This window comes from Ambystoma mexicanum, chromosome 6p (genome assembly GCF_040938575.1).
Source record: "Ambystoma mexicanum isolate Mex_15411 chromosome 6p, UKY_AmexF1_1, whole genome shotgun sequence".
NCBI classification, from domain to species: Eukaryota; Metazoa; Chordata; class Amphibia; order Caudata; family Ambystomatidae; genus Ambystoma; species Ambystoma mexicanum.
In genome coordinates, this window is record NC_090935.1 from 1,488,860,082 (window position 1) to 1,488,876,211 (window position 16,130).

At 44.6% G+C, this 16,130-nt stretch overlaps 1 protein-coding gene across 1 annotated transcript in view; it reads right to left on the bottom strand.

Annotated features, from left to right (window-relative positions):
• LOC138511076 (trichohyalin-like) overlaps positions 1–16,130 on the bottom strand; it is a 3,831,204-nt gene that overhangs the window by 665,653 nt on the left and 3,149,421 nt on the right. Inside the window, exon 29 of the mRNA XM_069626576.1 lies at positions 2,748–2,815. Coding sequence (XP_069482677.1) covers positions 2,748–2,815 — 68 coding nt within the window. The remainder of the gene's footprint in view (positions 1–2,747; positions 2,816–16,130) is intronic.

Here is a 16,130-nt window from a genome sequence, read left to right on the forward strand (position 1 = left end):
GACATTTTCTTGAATGCTGCTTGTTTTTACCTTGCTCTGTAACAAGCTTATTGTGTTACACCACCACCCTTCATGAACTTTTCTCCAATCACTCTGCCTGCCCTCCCAACCCCCCATCTCTCCCATAACATCCCACCCAAATAACCATCTCAGGACCAGGCCACAGATCCTATGATATCCCCAGGGACCTTTCCCAGGGCTGTGGCCTTGACAATAACCTGAGGTAATCCCCTCTGGAAAGTATCCTAACTCCTCCCACAAATTCCAAAACATGTCCCCAGTTCCCCAACCCGGGCAAAGCTTACTATGACCAATCGCTCCTTGTCTACCCACCACTATTGCTACTGAGCTTCTCATTAATACTTTTATGAAACACCATCTGTTCCCCCTTCCGTCCCCCTTCCCTGTCCTCGCCCCTGTGGACCTTTCAATTTTACACCCCTGCCCCTCTTCTTTCCTTGCACGGAAGCCCATTCCCATTGTCGGATCCCCCGTTGGATGGAGGATCTCATTTGTTTCTCTATGTGTCCTTCCTCCTCCAGGTTCAGCAATGCCAGGCCCTCCGTGCATGTTGTAATCCAATGTTGTGCCCTTCCCAATTAAACAGCAATCCGAACGGAAATGTCCACTTGTAAGGGATTTGTCTCGTTATCAGGGTTCGTGTTACTTGACGCATTTCTCTCTGCTTTTGTAATGTTGCTAGCGCCAGGCATTGGAACAAATGGATCTGTGCCCCATTCACTGAGATATCCCCTTCCGCTCTTCGCAGAATATTTTCTTTTACTCTATATGAGGTCAGGGCGACCAACACATCCCTCTGGTCTGGCCCCGGGTTCCCTTCTCCTAGGCCCCACTCTGTTGACCTGGTCAATTTCTATGTCTTCTGGCTGCACATCTACCAATAAATTCCCAAAGCATTGTTGAATCGTGGTTCTCAAGTCGGAGTCCATTATTGTCTTGCTTAGGCCCTTCACCCTGATGTTAGACCTCCTAGATTGGTTTTCAGAGTACTCTGCCTGCAATTCCAAATTATGTGAGACTCTGGCTAATTGGTCTAACAATTTGCTATTCTGCCGTACCTCATCAGATATTTCCGCCAGTCCTTGTTCAGTCACATCCACCCTACACTTGCCCCTTTACTTCCGTTAGGGACATTTTCAATTCCTCTTGCAGTGAAGTGAACTGTTCCTGAAATCTGTTTGTTATTCTTTCTACCATTCTGCTCAGAAATTCCTTCAAATCATCCTTACTGAGAGCCATCTCCCCTTTGGCCAGAGCGTTCCCTTTTTCACCCTCACTATCTTTTTTTTTGTTGCCTTTGTTATACTCTCACTGCTTTGTTTCCAGCACTGCTCTAATAGTCCTTCCTGTGTCATTAGGGATCGTTTTCTTCTGGCAGGGTTTTTTATTTCTTTGGTTTTGGCATCTGGGATGTGTCGACTCCTTCCAGCCCCCCCCAGTGTATGGGCCTCCCCTCCACCTCACCGTTTCTTGTTTAGTTAGTTGTTTATTGTACTTGTGTCACAAGCCCTTTGTGCACTTTACTTCCTGGATATTTGTCCATTCACCGTTTATTTCCCCACCAGATATTTTGGTTATGGGGTATCTCACTTGACATGCCTCAAACTTGCAGGTCTGTACCCCTCGTTTATGTCTCCAGCAAGCCCCTTTTCCCCCCTTCTCCAGATGCCTCCCCCTCAAGGAGGAGATATCTTATCTAGTGAGGTGTAGTTTCCAACAGTCACTCCCTTCGCCACCTAATAAGGCAGAACAGACTTTATCTCACCCCAGCCTACACCTGTGTGATTTCCACCCTCAGTATGCTGTCCTAAGACTGATTTCGGTTGTTACCATTGGAGTCGCCGATATGCCGCCCTCTCACATATCCAGTCTTACCGGAGTATATCTCGCTGGTCCGGTCCACCAGAAACTCTGATCCAAGTGTCTCTTAGCAGGGCAGACGTCACTCAGTGTATTAGTCCCTGTGCCCCAATGTTCCGTCCCGCGCTAGGCTGTTTCCGTTATTGGAACCGCCGCCTGCTTTACTTACAGGTACTGCCTAGTTTACTTTTGCCGGCAGGGTTAACAATGTTCTCAAAAAGTGAGGGGTGCAGACACGACCAGGGGTCCTTATATGTGCTGCACACAAGTTGGTCCCTCAATCAGGTCCTCCTCCTGCTGCGTGTGAGGGCTTCGCCCAGTTTCCACTCACTGCCAGAGAGGGAGGGGAGCAAACAACCCCACGGGGCGCTGGATATACTGCACTGGATTTATTTCCTCGATCAGGTCCCCCGCCTGCCACGCAAACAGACTCCGCCCAGTTTCTTCTTTTGGACAGGGCGTGCTAAGTACTTGAAGAGGGAGGGGAGCTTAATCCAGAAGTGGTCTCTCTTTATGTTGCACTTGTGTTAATGGTCCTTTTTCTTGTGCCCAGCCCTCCTCCAAATGTGAAGCCAGGCTTGCTTTTTCCACTGTCTGGATCGGAGCTAAGGACCAACACGTCCCTAAGCAATGGCGGCCATCTTGGAATCTTGAAGGACCTTTTGTAGAAGATCACTTCTTGGATTGTTATACGTTTTAGAAGAAAAAAAAACACCTAATTTCCTCACCCACGTAAAATAAACGGACAGACAGAGCACAAGTTATCAACTAAAATGCATGTCATCAAAATATCACTTTTTAATTTTTGGCCAAAAAACAGAGTTGGAGTCAAAAAATTCATAATTGAGGATTTACAAAATACTTACTGTTGTTTACTCTCCCTCTCACGTATTAATATGTTGGCCAGTTTTTCAGCTTTCTTCAGTTCTTTAACCTTGAAAAAAGAAATTACAACAACAGTTTAGTATGCAGTCGGACACATGCAATGCTAAAAAGAGATTAAAGATACAGTTCCAATCTATGATGTAAACACATTGCACTAGAACAACGAAACCTATTGCATACATTGCAAAAGCTGATTTGTTACAGGGACTATTTCTAGCATGTCCTCTACAACAAGGCCCCCAGAGATGTCTCATCACAGGCATCCATCAAGATCCAATAATTCAGCAGAAATCGAGCATCGAGAACCTGTACCTGAAAAGAGCAGCCTTTTGAAAGCAGCCTCAAGGTATTCTCCTTAACGATGAGTATAACACCCAAAGAATCAGCTGAACATACTGCATATTACAACCTGGTGAGGGACAATCAGATTGTTCCAAACTATCTGATTGGCCCTTACTACGTCATTATCTGGCAGGGTAAGAAATACCTGAGTGCTCCGTTTGGAGCGCCGGGTTCTGGTGTCCCAGCCCTTTCTTCCCCGGCTGCCATGGAAAGGGAGACGGAACTACGTGTAATCCCTTCTCCTATTCCATGCCGGCCATTTTGTTTATTTATTTTTTAATGGCCCCAATGGAAAGGGAGAAGGGACGATGTTTAGTCCCTTCTCCCCGATCCCTGGCACCCATTTTTTTTTCCATTTCTTTCTCGAGTTGAGAAGTGGTGGCAACACCATGTCTCAACTCGAGAAAAATTGCTATTGGTACGGTGGTACAATGTGCCGGGGTACTAATAGCAATAGAACCCTCAGACGGGGGGCATTACCGGTTGGGTAACGCCCCCAGGGCTATGTTAAAGCCCTCGCTTTGGGCAGGCTTCTAACTATCGCCCCAGAGGCATTACCCTACTGGTAATGCCCCCCTCCTCTGGTTCTATCGCTTCATTAGCACACAGAGATGGTTGTTAATGTTCTCTCAGCCAATCAGAGTGTTCAGAGTGCTTTCAATACCTACTGGTATTGACTGCACTCTGAACAGTCTGACTTCAAATGTAGACAGGAAACAATAACGCAATTTCCAGGCAAGATGTCTTTTAGCAAAAAATGTACTCTCCAGGTGGACCTGTTTCTTCACTGAAACATACTTAACATGCCCATGAAAAAATCTAAACATTGGTAAATGCTTTCACTTTCTTATAGAGAAACTGTTTAATGGTGCACAACCCCTAATGCACGCTCATGTTAAACCATCTCCAATTTAAAAAAGTTTGCAATTGAAATGCTTAATTTACGAAGGAAACAACATTTAAATTATTGAGTTTGCTGATTTCCTTTCCCATCATTAAACTAATGTTTTTTATTACACCACCAAAACTCAAAAACATGATTTCCTGGTACCACTATGAGCTAAAGGCCGGGGTCATTAACACTTGGATAATGACCCTTCCCAACTGTCTATAAGGCTATATTATGTTTCTCTGCTCGAAATGTAGGTTTACATTTCTTGAAAGGCTTTGACTCTCCCCTATCAGACATGTGGGCCACCAACCGCTCTGTGCCCAGGTCACGAAAGGCACCACCCCTATACCCAGGAATTAAATATGTTATTTGTGGATGGAGTACATGGTGATGGGAATGTAGTCGGCCACATCACTCAGCAACCCAGTCCCAGACACGCCAGGTGCTTTTGCTGGAAGGACTTTCATATACCGCCAATAGTCTGTCGCCTTTGGGAGTTCAAATAACTCAATGGAAACCCGCAATAGCCCCTCCCAGCCAGCACCAGCTCTTGTGGGAACTAGAATCAATCCTATCGCTCAACATCGTAAATTGAGTTGACTAGTAATATGGCAATAGGTCGGGGAAGTCAAGTTTGTCCTTTTCTTTAAATGTATGTTACAGTTTTCCTGACACCCTCTCCTTCCTGCCCTCATATATTGTGTCATGCCTTTTTGAAACCCTAGCTCTTCTTCACAAGGAACTGCTACCGGGATTATATGGAAACCGTATTGAGATCTTGGTAGAATCACCATTTTTAAGGCTTCTATCATGCCAAAATACAATATATCAATACTGACCATCTCTTGAGAGTGTGTCTTATTTCTCTAAATAGTTCAAGGTTGTTGACCTTGTAAAACGTTTTATTGTCTTGTTATATTTACACCCAAGCACTTAATGTTTCTTTTCCCCCATTTGAATAGATATCAGTCTTGCAAGGATTCCAAGTGATCCTACGGAAACATATTGTTCAGAACCTCAGATTTGCACATAATGAATGTGAATCCTGAAACCACCCTGAAGCCGCCAGAACAGATTCATCTAGAGACATTTCACCTCAGTCCCAGGTCACCACAACAGGCCACTCGGTTACCATCCCATAGAACAGTCTACTTGGTGTTAGGCAGAATCACCTGCACCTTTGGGGAACACAAGCAATTAAGACTACAAGTATCAGTACAATTTCACCTTTGGTACAAGCCTGTACTACACAGTAAAGTGGTAGCGATGGCTGAGCAGCCAGACTTATCTCAAGAGTTTAAGTGAACAGTAGAACAAGTTAAACAAAGGACCAACTAATACAGGATTCAAGTAAATACAGATTCAAGGTTTCTTAGTATAAGAATATACATTTATTTACTCAGACAGTTATAAAACATTACGCTAGCATAAGCAGCTCAATATCACACACTAATATACCACAAAAATCCAACCGGTAAGTAAATGCACAAGTTTAGCTCTAAAATGAAGTGGGAGCAAAATGCACTTCAGATACTTAATAAAGGAGGGAAAATACAAGGTAATACGAATAGATAGCCCATATTAAATTCATAGGCAGGGCAATGGGTTTCAGTTACCTACAACCAGCAATTCTTCTCAACAGGCCTGGGCCAAAGTCAATGTTCCAGAGTCTTTGTATAGGATAGCACAGTTCTGGTAAGTAACGGTTAAGTCTTTGCCACAGATTTTTATAGGATTTGGCTAGGTGAAAAGTTTGACAAATCTTTAGGGAAGGACAAGCCTTCGTAGTTGAGGAATGTTTCGCACGCTTTCCCGATGGCCGAAAATATTTCGGGACCATGTTCGCATAGTACCTTGTCAATGAAGAAAGCTGTAGCTGAGGCAGTTGTTCCTGGCAGTTCGAGCAGATCTCGCTGTTCCCGAGCTTCAGTCGTGGGGACAAAAAGGAGGACGTCAGGAGGTTCCTGCACTGCCAGGGAAGAGGCCAAAATCTGTAGCAAGACATCGGTTTAAGGTGTGAGTGCCTTAAAGTCCACAAGCTGGTTTCCTTCCCTCTGGCTATCCGGTTTTCAACAGCACTCTGATGAAAATTCGACCAGATGGGGACGGTGTCCAGGTGGCTTGCAAGTTGGTTGTTCCCACCAAACTCAAGGGAAGAAGTTAGCCTTGAATGGCTTCTCTGTCGTCGGAGTTTCCGGGCGATTTAGACCTGCAGCAGGGCTTCACCGGTCGTCCAGGAGTTGCAGCAGTCCTCTTCCTTTCGCAGTCCTCTTCCTTTCTCTCCTCTTCGGTTCTTTCGTTCCAGTGGTCGACTCTGCTTTCCAAGTCCCAGAAACCTGCTTTAAAACAGTTTTCCCCCATTCATTCCAGCCTGGCTGTCACTCACACAGCAGGGTGGCTGTCCTTGCCAGCCGGCCAGCCAATCACACCAGAGTGCATTCAGGTCTCATAGGAGACTAAGCTAAGGGAGTTTCGGGCACCTCCCTCACATCCTGTCCACCCCAGACACCCTGGCGCCAGAGGAGGGCTTCAGCACTGAAGCCCGCCAAAGGCCAACAAACAAAGGGACCAAACCTGGTTTGGCACGCAGAGACAAACACAAGAAGCACGTTTCCCAAAAGAAATGGCGAAAAAAGATGACCGGAGTCTGTTTTTACAGATAGGTCTTGGGCGCCATATTGAAAAACATGGCTGACCCGATTTTTAGCTACCATTGTTAGCAGTCAGGAAAAATCATGATAGTTTGATATAAACCACTGCCACCAGCCATTTAAAGTAGGGAAGGGTAACATTTTACTGTTACATGAGTGTTTTGACTCAGGGGAAGCTAGACAACCCCTCCAGCACCCCATGGGAAGATAGTTTGTGCTGGGTCCGTAAATTTAAAGAGACTAGTAAAGCCAATTTAACTTTACATGCTCTGGGAGACAGTAGTCAGTCCCAGAGAAGGTATTTAAACCTTGGGGAGTCTGAAAGACACCCCTGTGCCACTGCACTGAAGGTGCTGTGTCACACAGAAAAGGATGATGCCGTGGAGTTTGTTTAAAACACCATAACCAAAGAACACAAAAGTAAAAAACACACACAAAATACATGGAAGAGTAGGAAAAAAAGGCTCACACTCTTTCCAGGTAGAAACATCAAATCTTAGAAATCCAGCAAAGTTGCTGGGGGTCTGAAAAGTTAAGGGAAATTAGTACATTTGGAGAATCCTCCCTAACACTTGGTCTTGTTCATTATCAAAAGTTGGGCTCTGACATTTCTGCCCATTCTTCTAATGTTTCGTCCTTGGTAGATAAGCTCCACCTTCAGGAGGAGGTGAAGAGAGACATGGAGCAGGTGGGGAGACAGTTGGAGAAGGTCATAAGCAAAAAGGAGGAGGGGGCCAAAGAACATAAAGAGAAAAAGATGGAACCAGTGAGATAAGGCAGGTTTGAGAGGTCAACAAACTCCAATCCGAAGGGGTCAAGACCATGAAGGATGGAGCAATGAGTGTGTGCATGTTGGAAAGGAGGAACCTGATCAGCACAGGAGCAGTGAGGTGGCGAGGGAGCTAGGAGTCATGACCCCCCAGGGAGGCAGGTAACCAAGGCTCTCAAACATTAACAGCAAAAGTAAGAAAAACTGTGGAAAACACTTAAATCCATAAATCAATAGGTTCACAAATATATATATATATAATATACAAACAATACTCATTAAATAAAACACAAAAATACAGCAGGGAACTATGTTAAAACTGACAATGCATCACCAAATTCTTTTATAAACTGCATAAGTAAAAAGCTAAATCAATTGCTTTGATCCTCCAGGTAACTCTTCAGTTAATGCAATTACAACATCAAGTGAATAGTCTATGCCATGGGTTTCCGCCTGGGACAAAGAAAGACATTGAAACCAAAAATCATGCAGTTCAGAAATGTTCTTAGGGAATATAGTATAATACTTGGCGAATCCAAATCAAAGTGCGATCTTCTACAACAACAAAACACATCAGGATGTTTCTCCTTAAATGGACATGGGTCCTATTTTCCCCACAGACCTTTACCTCAAACATTCCAGATGTATCAGGCCTTAGGGTGACCTGAACATCTCTTCTTGGTCTGAACTAGATGCAAACATTCTGGGGTACCGTACCCCAGCACTCACTGTGGGGTGTTGTCTTGTGAGGAGATAGATCAGCTGATTTTGTCAGAGAGAGCTAGAGATGGGTCACTAGGATTGGATTGGGCCAGGGCTTTGTCCTGGCTTCTCTTGTCCCTCCTCTGTGATATCACAATAATCTCTCTGCTATGATATGGCATTTATAACACGCCTATACACAACTGTTTCAAGGTGTGAAATGACACCGTCCAATTACTTCCCACACCACCTTGTCCGACCGAGAGCGCAATGACCCATTGGAACTGGCCTGTCCTAGCTATGTGCTGGTTCTCTCCCTTCACACATTGTTAGGGAGAATTCTCTTCAAAGGCTAATGTCCCTTACCTATAGAGTCCCCATCAGCTTTACTGGATTTGAAGGGTTTATTATTTTCTCCTGCTAAGAGTGGGACTCTTTTTTCCCACTCTTAGACAGATTGCTAGTGTGTTTTTTAGGCTATCTTGTGTGCTTATGGTCTATGGGGTTTTTCTCCCCCTCATAGGAATCATCTTCTTAACATATGTGTTACACAGCACCCTCAGTGCAGTAACACAGGGGTGTCACAGTGACCCCCAAACATAGACTCCATACCCTGGGACTGACTACTGTCTCCCAGGGCATGTAAAGTCCCCATTGACTTTACTAATCAATAGATACGAACAAAACCAATACAACCCATCTTCCTATGGAAGTACTGGAAAGGGTTAATAGTTTTTCCCTGGTGTTCGTTTTCGAGAGGGTTCTGTCCAGTCCCTCACTCCAAAGTTTCTGGCTGGTGGCAGTGGCTACTACCGTAAATATTCGACCGCACATATTTTCCTATGGATTTTCCCATTGTTCGAGGCTACCACTTTTACTGACAGCCTCTAACATACCGCCGGTTTATTTTAATATTAACTTTACTCTGGTAGGTTTTTATTGCCAGATCTTTGTTAATATTTCTTTCTTGTGTCTTTCTCTGAAATCCTAACCCGGGTCGGGGATCCTTTGTTCGTCATTTTGGCGGGCTTCTGCACAGAAGCCCTCCTTTCGGCGTCACTGAGTCTCGGGGTAGACAGGATGTGTGGGAGGGGGAATAGACACCCTGGACAGGGTTACCCAGGCAACCCAAGTTGCACTCTGCCCTGATAGGCTGGGGGTTATCCCGCCAGGATAGCCACCCCACTGTGTGAGTGACAGCTAGGCTGTATGAATGTTTTTTTTTTTGCATAAAAGTAGGGATCTGAGGACTACAGGACAAGATGTTGCCACTGGAATTAAGAAAACGAAGAGGAGAGAAGCTGAAGACATCTGCAACGACTGAACCACCAGTGAAGCCGTGCAGCAGATCCTCACCACTTTTCTCCAACGACTTGAGAAGATCTTCCTCTCCAAGAGTCCTCTTCCCTTGAGCTGGTGGGGCCAACCAGTTCAGCAATCGCCTTCCAGGGCCTGCCTTGGTTGAATCGCCAGTGCCAAGCATTAGGGGACCAGATAGCCAGGTACCCGTCCATCACGACCGCGATTTAAAGGAGCGTACCTTTTATTTGTCTTGGCATCACCGCGGCTGGTTTCATCCCTGGGCAGTGCAATAACTCTAACCTTCCTCCATGATGAGAGCCTCTCTTCCTCTGCTGGATCTCCCGAACTGCAGGAACTGCCAGGAACTACGCCACTGCAGGAGCCTCTTCCACTTACAAGATACATTGTTCCGCCAGGCCTCCCGTTTCGTTAGGTACTGCTAAAGGTGTTTTAAATACTTTACTTACCTCCTGGGTTGGTCGCCCCTTTCGTCTAACATTATCTTTTTACATCTGCAACCATCTTTTCAACTCGTTAAACAAGGACTTGACTGCAGCTACAAGAACAGTTTGATCTTGGGCATTTGCCTTGTACCACTGACTCTGGCACAGGCCTCTTGACTCTGGCTAAATCTGTTACAACTGCCTTCTCTAGTTTGCTTCCCACTAAGAAATGTGTTGGTGCACCTAAACTCTTATAACCACCTTTCCTTCCCCTTTCTATATTGCTGAAGTGCCATTTTGTTCAGTTTTCATCAAAGTATTGCTTATACTAAAGTACTGCCTTGCCTAACTTGTTCACAATCTAATTGGGAAGTGTTGCTGGTGTGTTTAGGAGTCTAACCCTGTATGACTTGCCCTTTCCCTTCCTCTGAAGAAATTGTGAGTGCCATTTTTGCTTAGTTTACACTGTGCCGTTTTGCTCAGTTTTCACTCTTGCTCAAACTTGTCTACAATTTAAAAAGGGAGTGTGTATATTTTTCCCAGACTGTTTTAACTTACTTTAATGATAGTGATGTGTGTGTGTGAACTTAAGAGTGTGTACATTAAATATATATATTCTTTTTGATACAAAGCTTTGGTCAGTGTTTCCTTGTTCCATAGTATTGTAGACCTATTGTGCAAACCCTGAATACTGCTCATCTCCCTCTTGAGATAAGTCTGACTGCTCAGTCACAGCTACCAACTAAATCTTTGTGGTTCAGACTGATACCAAAGGGGATTTATTGCATATACCTGTAGTCTTAATCTTCTGTAGTGCTCCCTAAGGGAACTGCATAGGATTCTGCATAACAATGGTGGCAGCGGTGGGATAAAAGTATTGGATTTACATTTAAGAGTGCTGCTAGTACCTTGGTTCAATTAACCACAAGGCTTAACAATCACTAAAAAGTTAATTTTAAAAAGTTAAAGATGGAAAGCTATAGCCAGGAGACCCTCCTTGTAAATACTGCTGAGTATTTAAAGGATCCGTGCAGACAGAAAAGTCTTCCTGTCAAAGGCAAGAAATCAGAAATGATTGAAAGAGTGTTAGAAAAACAAAGACTGGAGAGTGGGGCTGTAGTGCCTACCCCTCCAGCAAATGTAGCAAACATTGAGGATAATAATGTTGATGATTTTATTGTTGAAGCAGATGAGGAAGAGGGGGCTGACAATGTAACCCCCGCCGTCCCTCTGTCTGTTCAAAGGCTTCAAGCTTTGGCTACTGGACCATTGTCATTTCCCACATTAAGTCCTGAATTTATCTCACTAGAAAAAATGAGGCTTGAACTTGAATTCAAAAGAATTAGTCCCAAACTGAACAGAAACATCAAGAACTAAGGCTCAAAGAAATGGAGCTCAATCATGAGCTAGAGATGAGGAAATTGTCTTTGGAAAATGTTTCTCTCCCCGAATCCTCTAGATCTTCCAGTTCAAAGAGACCCTGGATGCCCAAAGAGATTGTGGGTATGTATGAACCTAAGTTGGATGTGTTAGATTGGTTAGCTATGTTTGAGTACAATCATGGGCTCCAGGAAATCACATGGAATCCGTCGGTCTCTGGTTATTCTCTAGGCTCCCCCCTGTTGCATCTGATGTGGTAATGGAGTTGGGGGAGGTGGATAGGATGGATTATGAATGTGTAAAGCTAGCTTTAATTGCCAGATTTGGGAAGACCCCTTCCCAGTACCTTAAGAGGTTTAGGACCCTAAAAAAGTATGATAGTACCTCTTGGGCTACTTGGGTGAATGAATGTTTGAACAACTTAGGGGGATGGATTAAGGGTTACAGAGTGAACACTTATGAAGGAATGAAAAATCTTGTCATGTTGGAGTCTATCTATGATGCCTGCTCTCCTGAGCTCAGCCAGCACTTGGCTGATTCAAAGGAAATAGATTCCAAGAAACTAGCTAAGGCTGCTGACTTGTGGGTTACCAACAGGGCTACTCACAAGGATTCAGGGGTCACTCAGAAAAAGGATGAGGGAAAGCAGCCTAAGAAAGACTACAAAGAGAATTCAAATAATTCCAATTCCAAAGATGGCCACAAACAAAACTGTAAGGGTAAACCACAAGGGAAACCAAATCAGGCTAGTGCACCTTCTGGTCCAAGACCAGAAGGAGGTCAGAGCAAACTACCATTCATAAAGACATTTGGAAAATGTTATGTTTGTGGTTCAGCTGACCATGTAAAAGGGGATCCCAGATGTAAGGGTACACCTTCAGGGATCCACACTGTCTCCTTAGCCTTCGCTCCAGTGGAGGAAGTACAAATGGTCAGCGGAAACTTTCAACTACTGGCTGAAGACCCCATCAGAGTCTCAGCTAGTGTATCTTTAGTATCCTTGGGGTTGTGGGAACAACAGAATTTAGATGAGTATAATTCTATCCCAAATAATACGAAGCCCCTTTTCGATATCCTTGACTATTTGGGTGTCACGCATACTAATTATGCGGATGACACCCAGATACTCATTCCCATCTCTGGCGCCTATGAAACTGATAGCAAAACCCTCAATGAAATATACGCAATAATACTAGTGTGGATGGCACACCATGGACTTTGTCTCAATGACGAAAAAACTGAGTTGATTATCCTTGGTACTCACGCTAAACTAAAAAAAAAAAAATACTGCTTTCAAATCGTTCACTATTGATGGTAACCCCATCCCTGTCTCTAATAATACTAAAACCCTTAGTATCTACCTCGATGCCACATTATCCTTCACCAAACAAACCAATGCAGTAGCGTCTTCAGCCGCCTACACATGTAAACTTATTACTGCATGTAGGCCATTTATCTCCACTCCCAACTGCATTACTCTTGCTAGAACGTTAATCTTGTCCAAAGTAGATTATTGTAATGCCCTCTACTTAGGCACTAGCCGCAAAAATATTCACAAATTACAAGTAACTCAAAATAATGCCATTATGGCAGCCCTCAACATCCCTAAGAAGTTGCATATCTCTGGGACTAAACGTAATCTGCATTGGCTCCCTATAGAGCACAGAATATCCCTCAAAGCTCTTGCCCTTACCCACAAAGCCAGGGCTAACCTCGCACCATCCTACATCTCTAACCAACTTACCCTACACACATCTACAAGACCACTTAGAACAGCTCAAGTTAACATTATGTCTATACCAAGATTCAAACTCCATAACTCGGGAGGAGTTAGTTTCCCTGTACAAGCCTCAAAGCTAGGGAACACTCTACCTGTTCCAATCAGGTCTGTAATCTCCTTCAACCTATTTAAACGCAACACCAAACGTTGGCTTCATGACCTGGACACATTGACAGCTTAACATCTTAGAGCTTAGATTTACTGCCTAGCCACTGTACATATTGTAAATAATATTACTATCTGTCTCATCTTCGGCCCACCGCCTTAATTGCAACATTTATGCTTGTACCTGTAATACCAATGTATGCATTTATTTGTAACTGCAACTATTGTAACTGTTGCCTACTGCTTGATAATGTAACTGTACTCTTATGTAACATGATCAAAAAACGTACACGCCCGTATGCCCCTGGGCCTGGTTGCGCTTTATAAATAAACCAAATACAAATACAAAATAAAGAGTATTATAAAGACAGTGTCCTAGTGAATGGTCAGGAGACCCCTGCCATTAGAGACACTGGAGCCAGCATAACTATGGTGGATGAATCTTTTTTCAAGGTGAAGGGTGTTGCTAAGGCACCCAAATGCCTCACCAAGTTAGCTGGAGGGCCTGTGCAGATGCTTCCCCAGTTATCAGCTCCCATCCAGTGCAATTAAATGACTGTCAGGATACCTGTTAGTGTACAATCTGAAGTACCAGGAAGGGTGTTATTAGGCAATGATCTTAAATATCTGGGAGTAGTGTCAAGTACTCGTAGACCTCCTAGTAAAAGATTACAGGAGCTCACCAGACCTGCAAGGGAGAGAAGCTTGAGAGGCTCTCCTGAGGAGATGATAGACAAATAAATCACTCCTACTCCACTGCAATTACTAACTGCAATTTCTAAGCAACCAGAAACAAAGGGGAAACCCAAGACTTCTAAGAAGAAACCAGCAGAAAGCACTCCTGTGCTTCCAACCAGAAATCCCCTAGGTTGTCCAAAATCACACCTGTGATTCCCCCTCCAGCTGAGGCTGAGAGGGAGGTACAACCCTGTGTGGTTGAACTACAGCCTGAGGATTCAGATCTAGTAGAAGGCCAGGATCTTATTGGAGATCTGGACCCTTTGGATCATCTTGAGCTGCAGTCTTTACTGGTAGAAGGTGGCCCCAACAGGGCAGGCTTCAGTAAGGGGCAAAGAGAATGTCCACCTCTGGAAGGTCTTCGCCACCAGGCAGCTTCTCAGCTTGAACGGCAAGAGCTTGGGAAGTATAGGCTGCACTGGGAAGATGGCCTCTTCTACAGTGAACTGACTGAGTCAATCCCTGGAGACTACAAAAGACTTGTAGTGCCCCAAGAGAACAGACTCCAAATCTTGCAACTAGCCCATGAGATACCACTGACTGGTCACTTGAGTTTCAAGAAGACCAAGGAAAGGCTCTCTGTCTACTTTTATTGGCCTAAAATGGGGGCTGAGGTAGATAAGTATTGCAAGAGTTGCCCCACCTGCCAAACCTCTGGTAAGAGTGGTTCCAAGAACGTGGCACCTTTAGTGCCTCTCCCTGTGGTCGGAGTACCGTTTGAGAGGGTGGGAATCAACATTGTCGGTCTTCTTGACCCTCCAACCTCTTCAGGCAACAGGTTTATCCTTGTTGTAGTAGACCATGCTACTAGGTACCCTGAAGCAATTCCTATGAGGACTGTTACAGCTCAGGCTGTGGCTAAGGCCCTCCTTGGTATTTTTACCAGGGTTGGGTTTCCTAAGGAGGTAATATCCGAAAAGTGGTCAAATTGTATGTCCCACTACATGAAGGCCATGTGGAAAAACTGTGGAGTTACCTACAAGTTCTCAACCGCATACCACCCTCAGACCAATGGATTGGTAGAAATGTTCAACAGAACCATGAAGAGCATGATAAGAGCTTTAGAAGACCCCCTTAGGAAAAAGTGGGATCTCCTACTGCCATGCCTTCTCTTTGCATATAGAGAAGTCCCTCAGGAGGGAGTGGGTTACAGTCCCTTTGAACTTCTCTATGGCCATCTAGTCAGAGGTCCATTGGCCCTGATTAAGGAGGGATTGGAGGGTGCTCCTTCCCCAAGCCAGTCAGAGTGACTGACTATGTGATAGGACTCCGGAGGATAATGTCACACCTCATGGCTGAGGCAAGTGATAACTTGAAAGTAGGTCAGGCTCTGGTTAAGCATTGGCATGCACCAGAAGGCCAACATGGTTGAGTTTGCTCAAGACCAGCTAGTACTTGTTATGGTGCCAACAAGGCAGAGGGCCTTGCAGGACAAGTGGATAGGACCCTTCGAGATTGTGGGAAAACTTGGAGAACTATCTGGTGGATTTAGGCAATCCTAAGGAAGCTCCCAGAGTCTTTCACACCAACCGTCTAAAAACGTATGTCTCGAGATCAGGACCGGGAGCTTTGCTTCTAGCTTTAGCTCAAGAGGAGGAGGAGAGTAAACCTCTGCCTGACCTTCTCAGAGGCAAACCTTTAGATGACAAAATAGAAGGAGTTAATCTCTCTTCTATTCTGACTTCTGAAAACAGGAGGAGTGAAAAGTTTTGTTGAATCAATTTGCCCCCTTGTTTTCACTTTCACCAGGCTTGCCCCTTGGGGCCAGGATGACATCAACACTGGTGACTGATTACCTGTCAAAAGCAGGGGTTACAGACTGTCAGAGAATGTAAGAACCCACATCAAAGGAGAGGTCAACAAGATGCTTGATCTCGGGGTAATAGAACCCTCTATTAGTCCATGGTCTAGCCCAGTTGTGTTAGTACCAAAGGCAGGATCCAAGGAGTTGAGGTTCTGTGTGGACTATAGAGCTCTAAATGCAGTCACTAAGTCTGATGCCCATCCTTGGCCAAGGACAGATGAGCTGGTGGATAGACTTGGTTCAGACAAGTTCCTCAGCACATTTGATCTCACGTCAGGCTATTGGCAAATAACCCTGTCAGGCCATGCCAAGTAGAAAACTGCATTCTCCACCCCAGTTGGCTTATACCAATTCAAGGTTATGCCTTTTGGATTAAAGAATGCACCTGCTACATTCCAAAGGATGGTTAATCAGGTTCCGAATGGGATGGAGGTCTTCTGCATGGCATACTTGGAT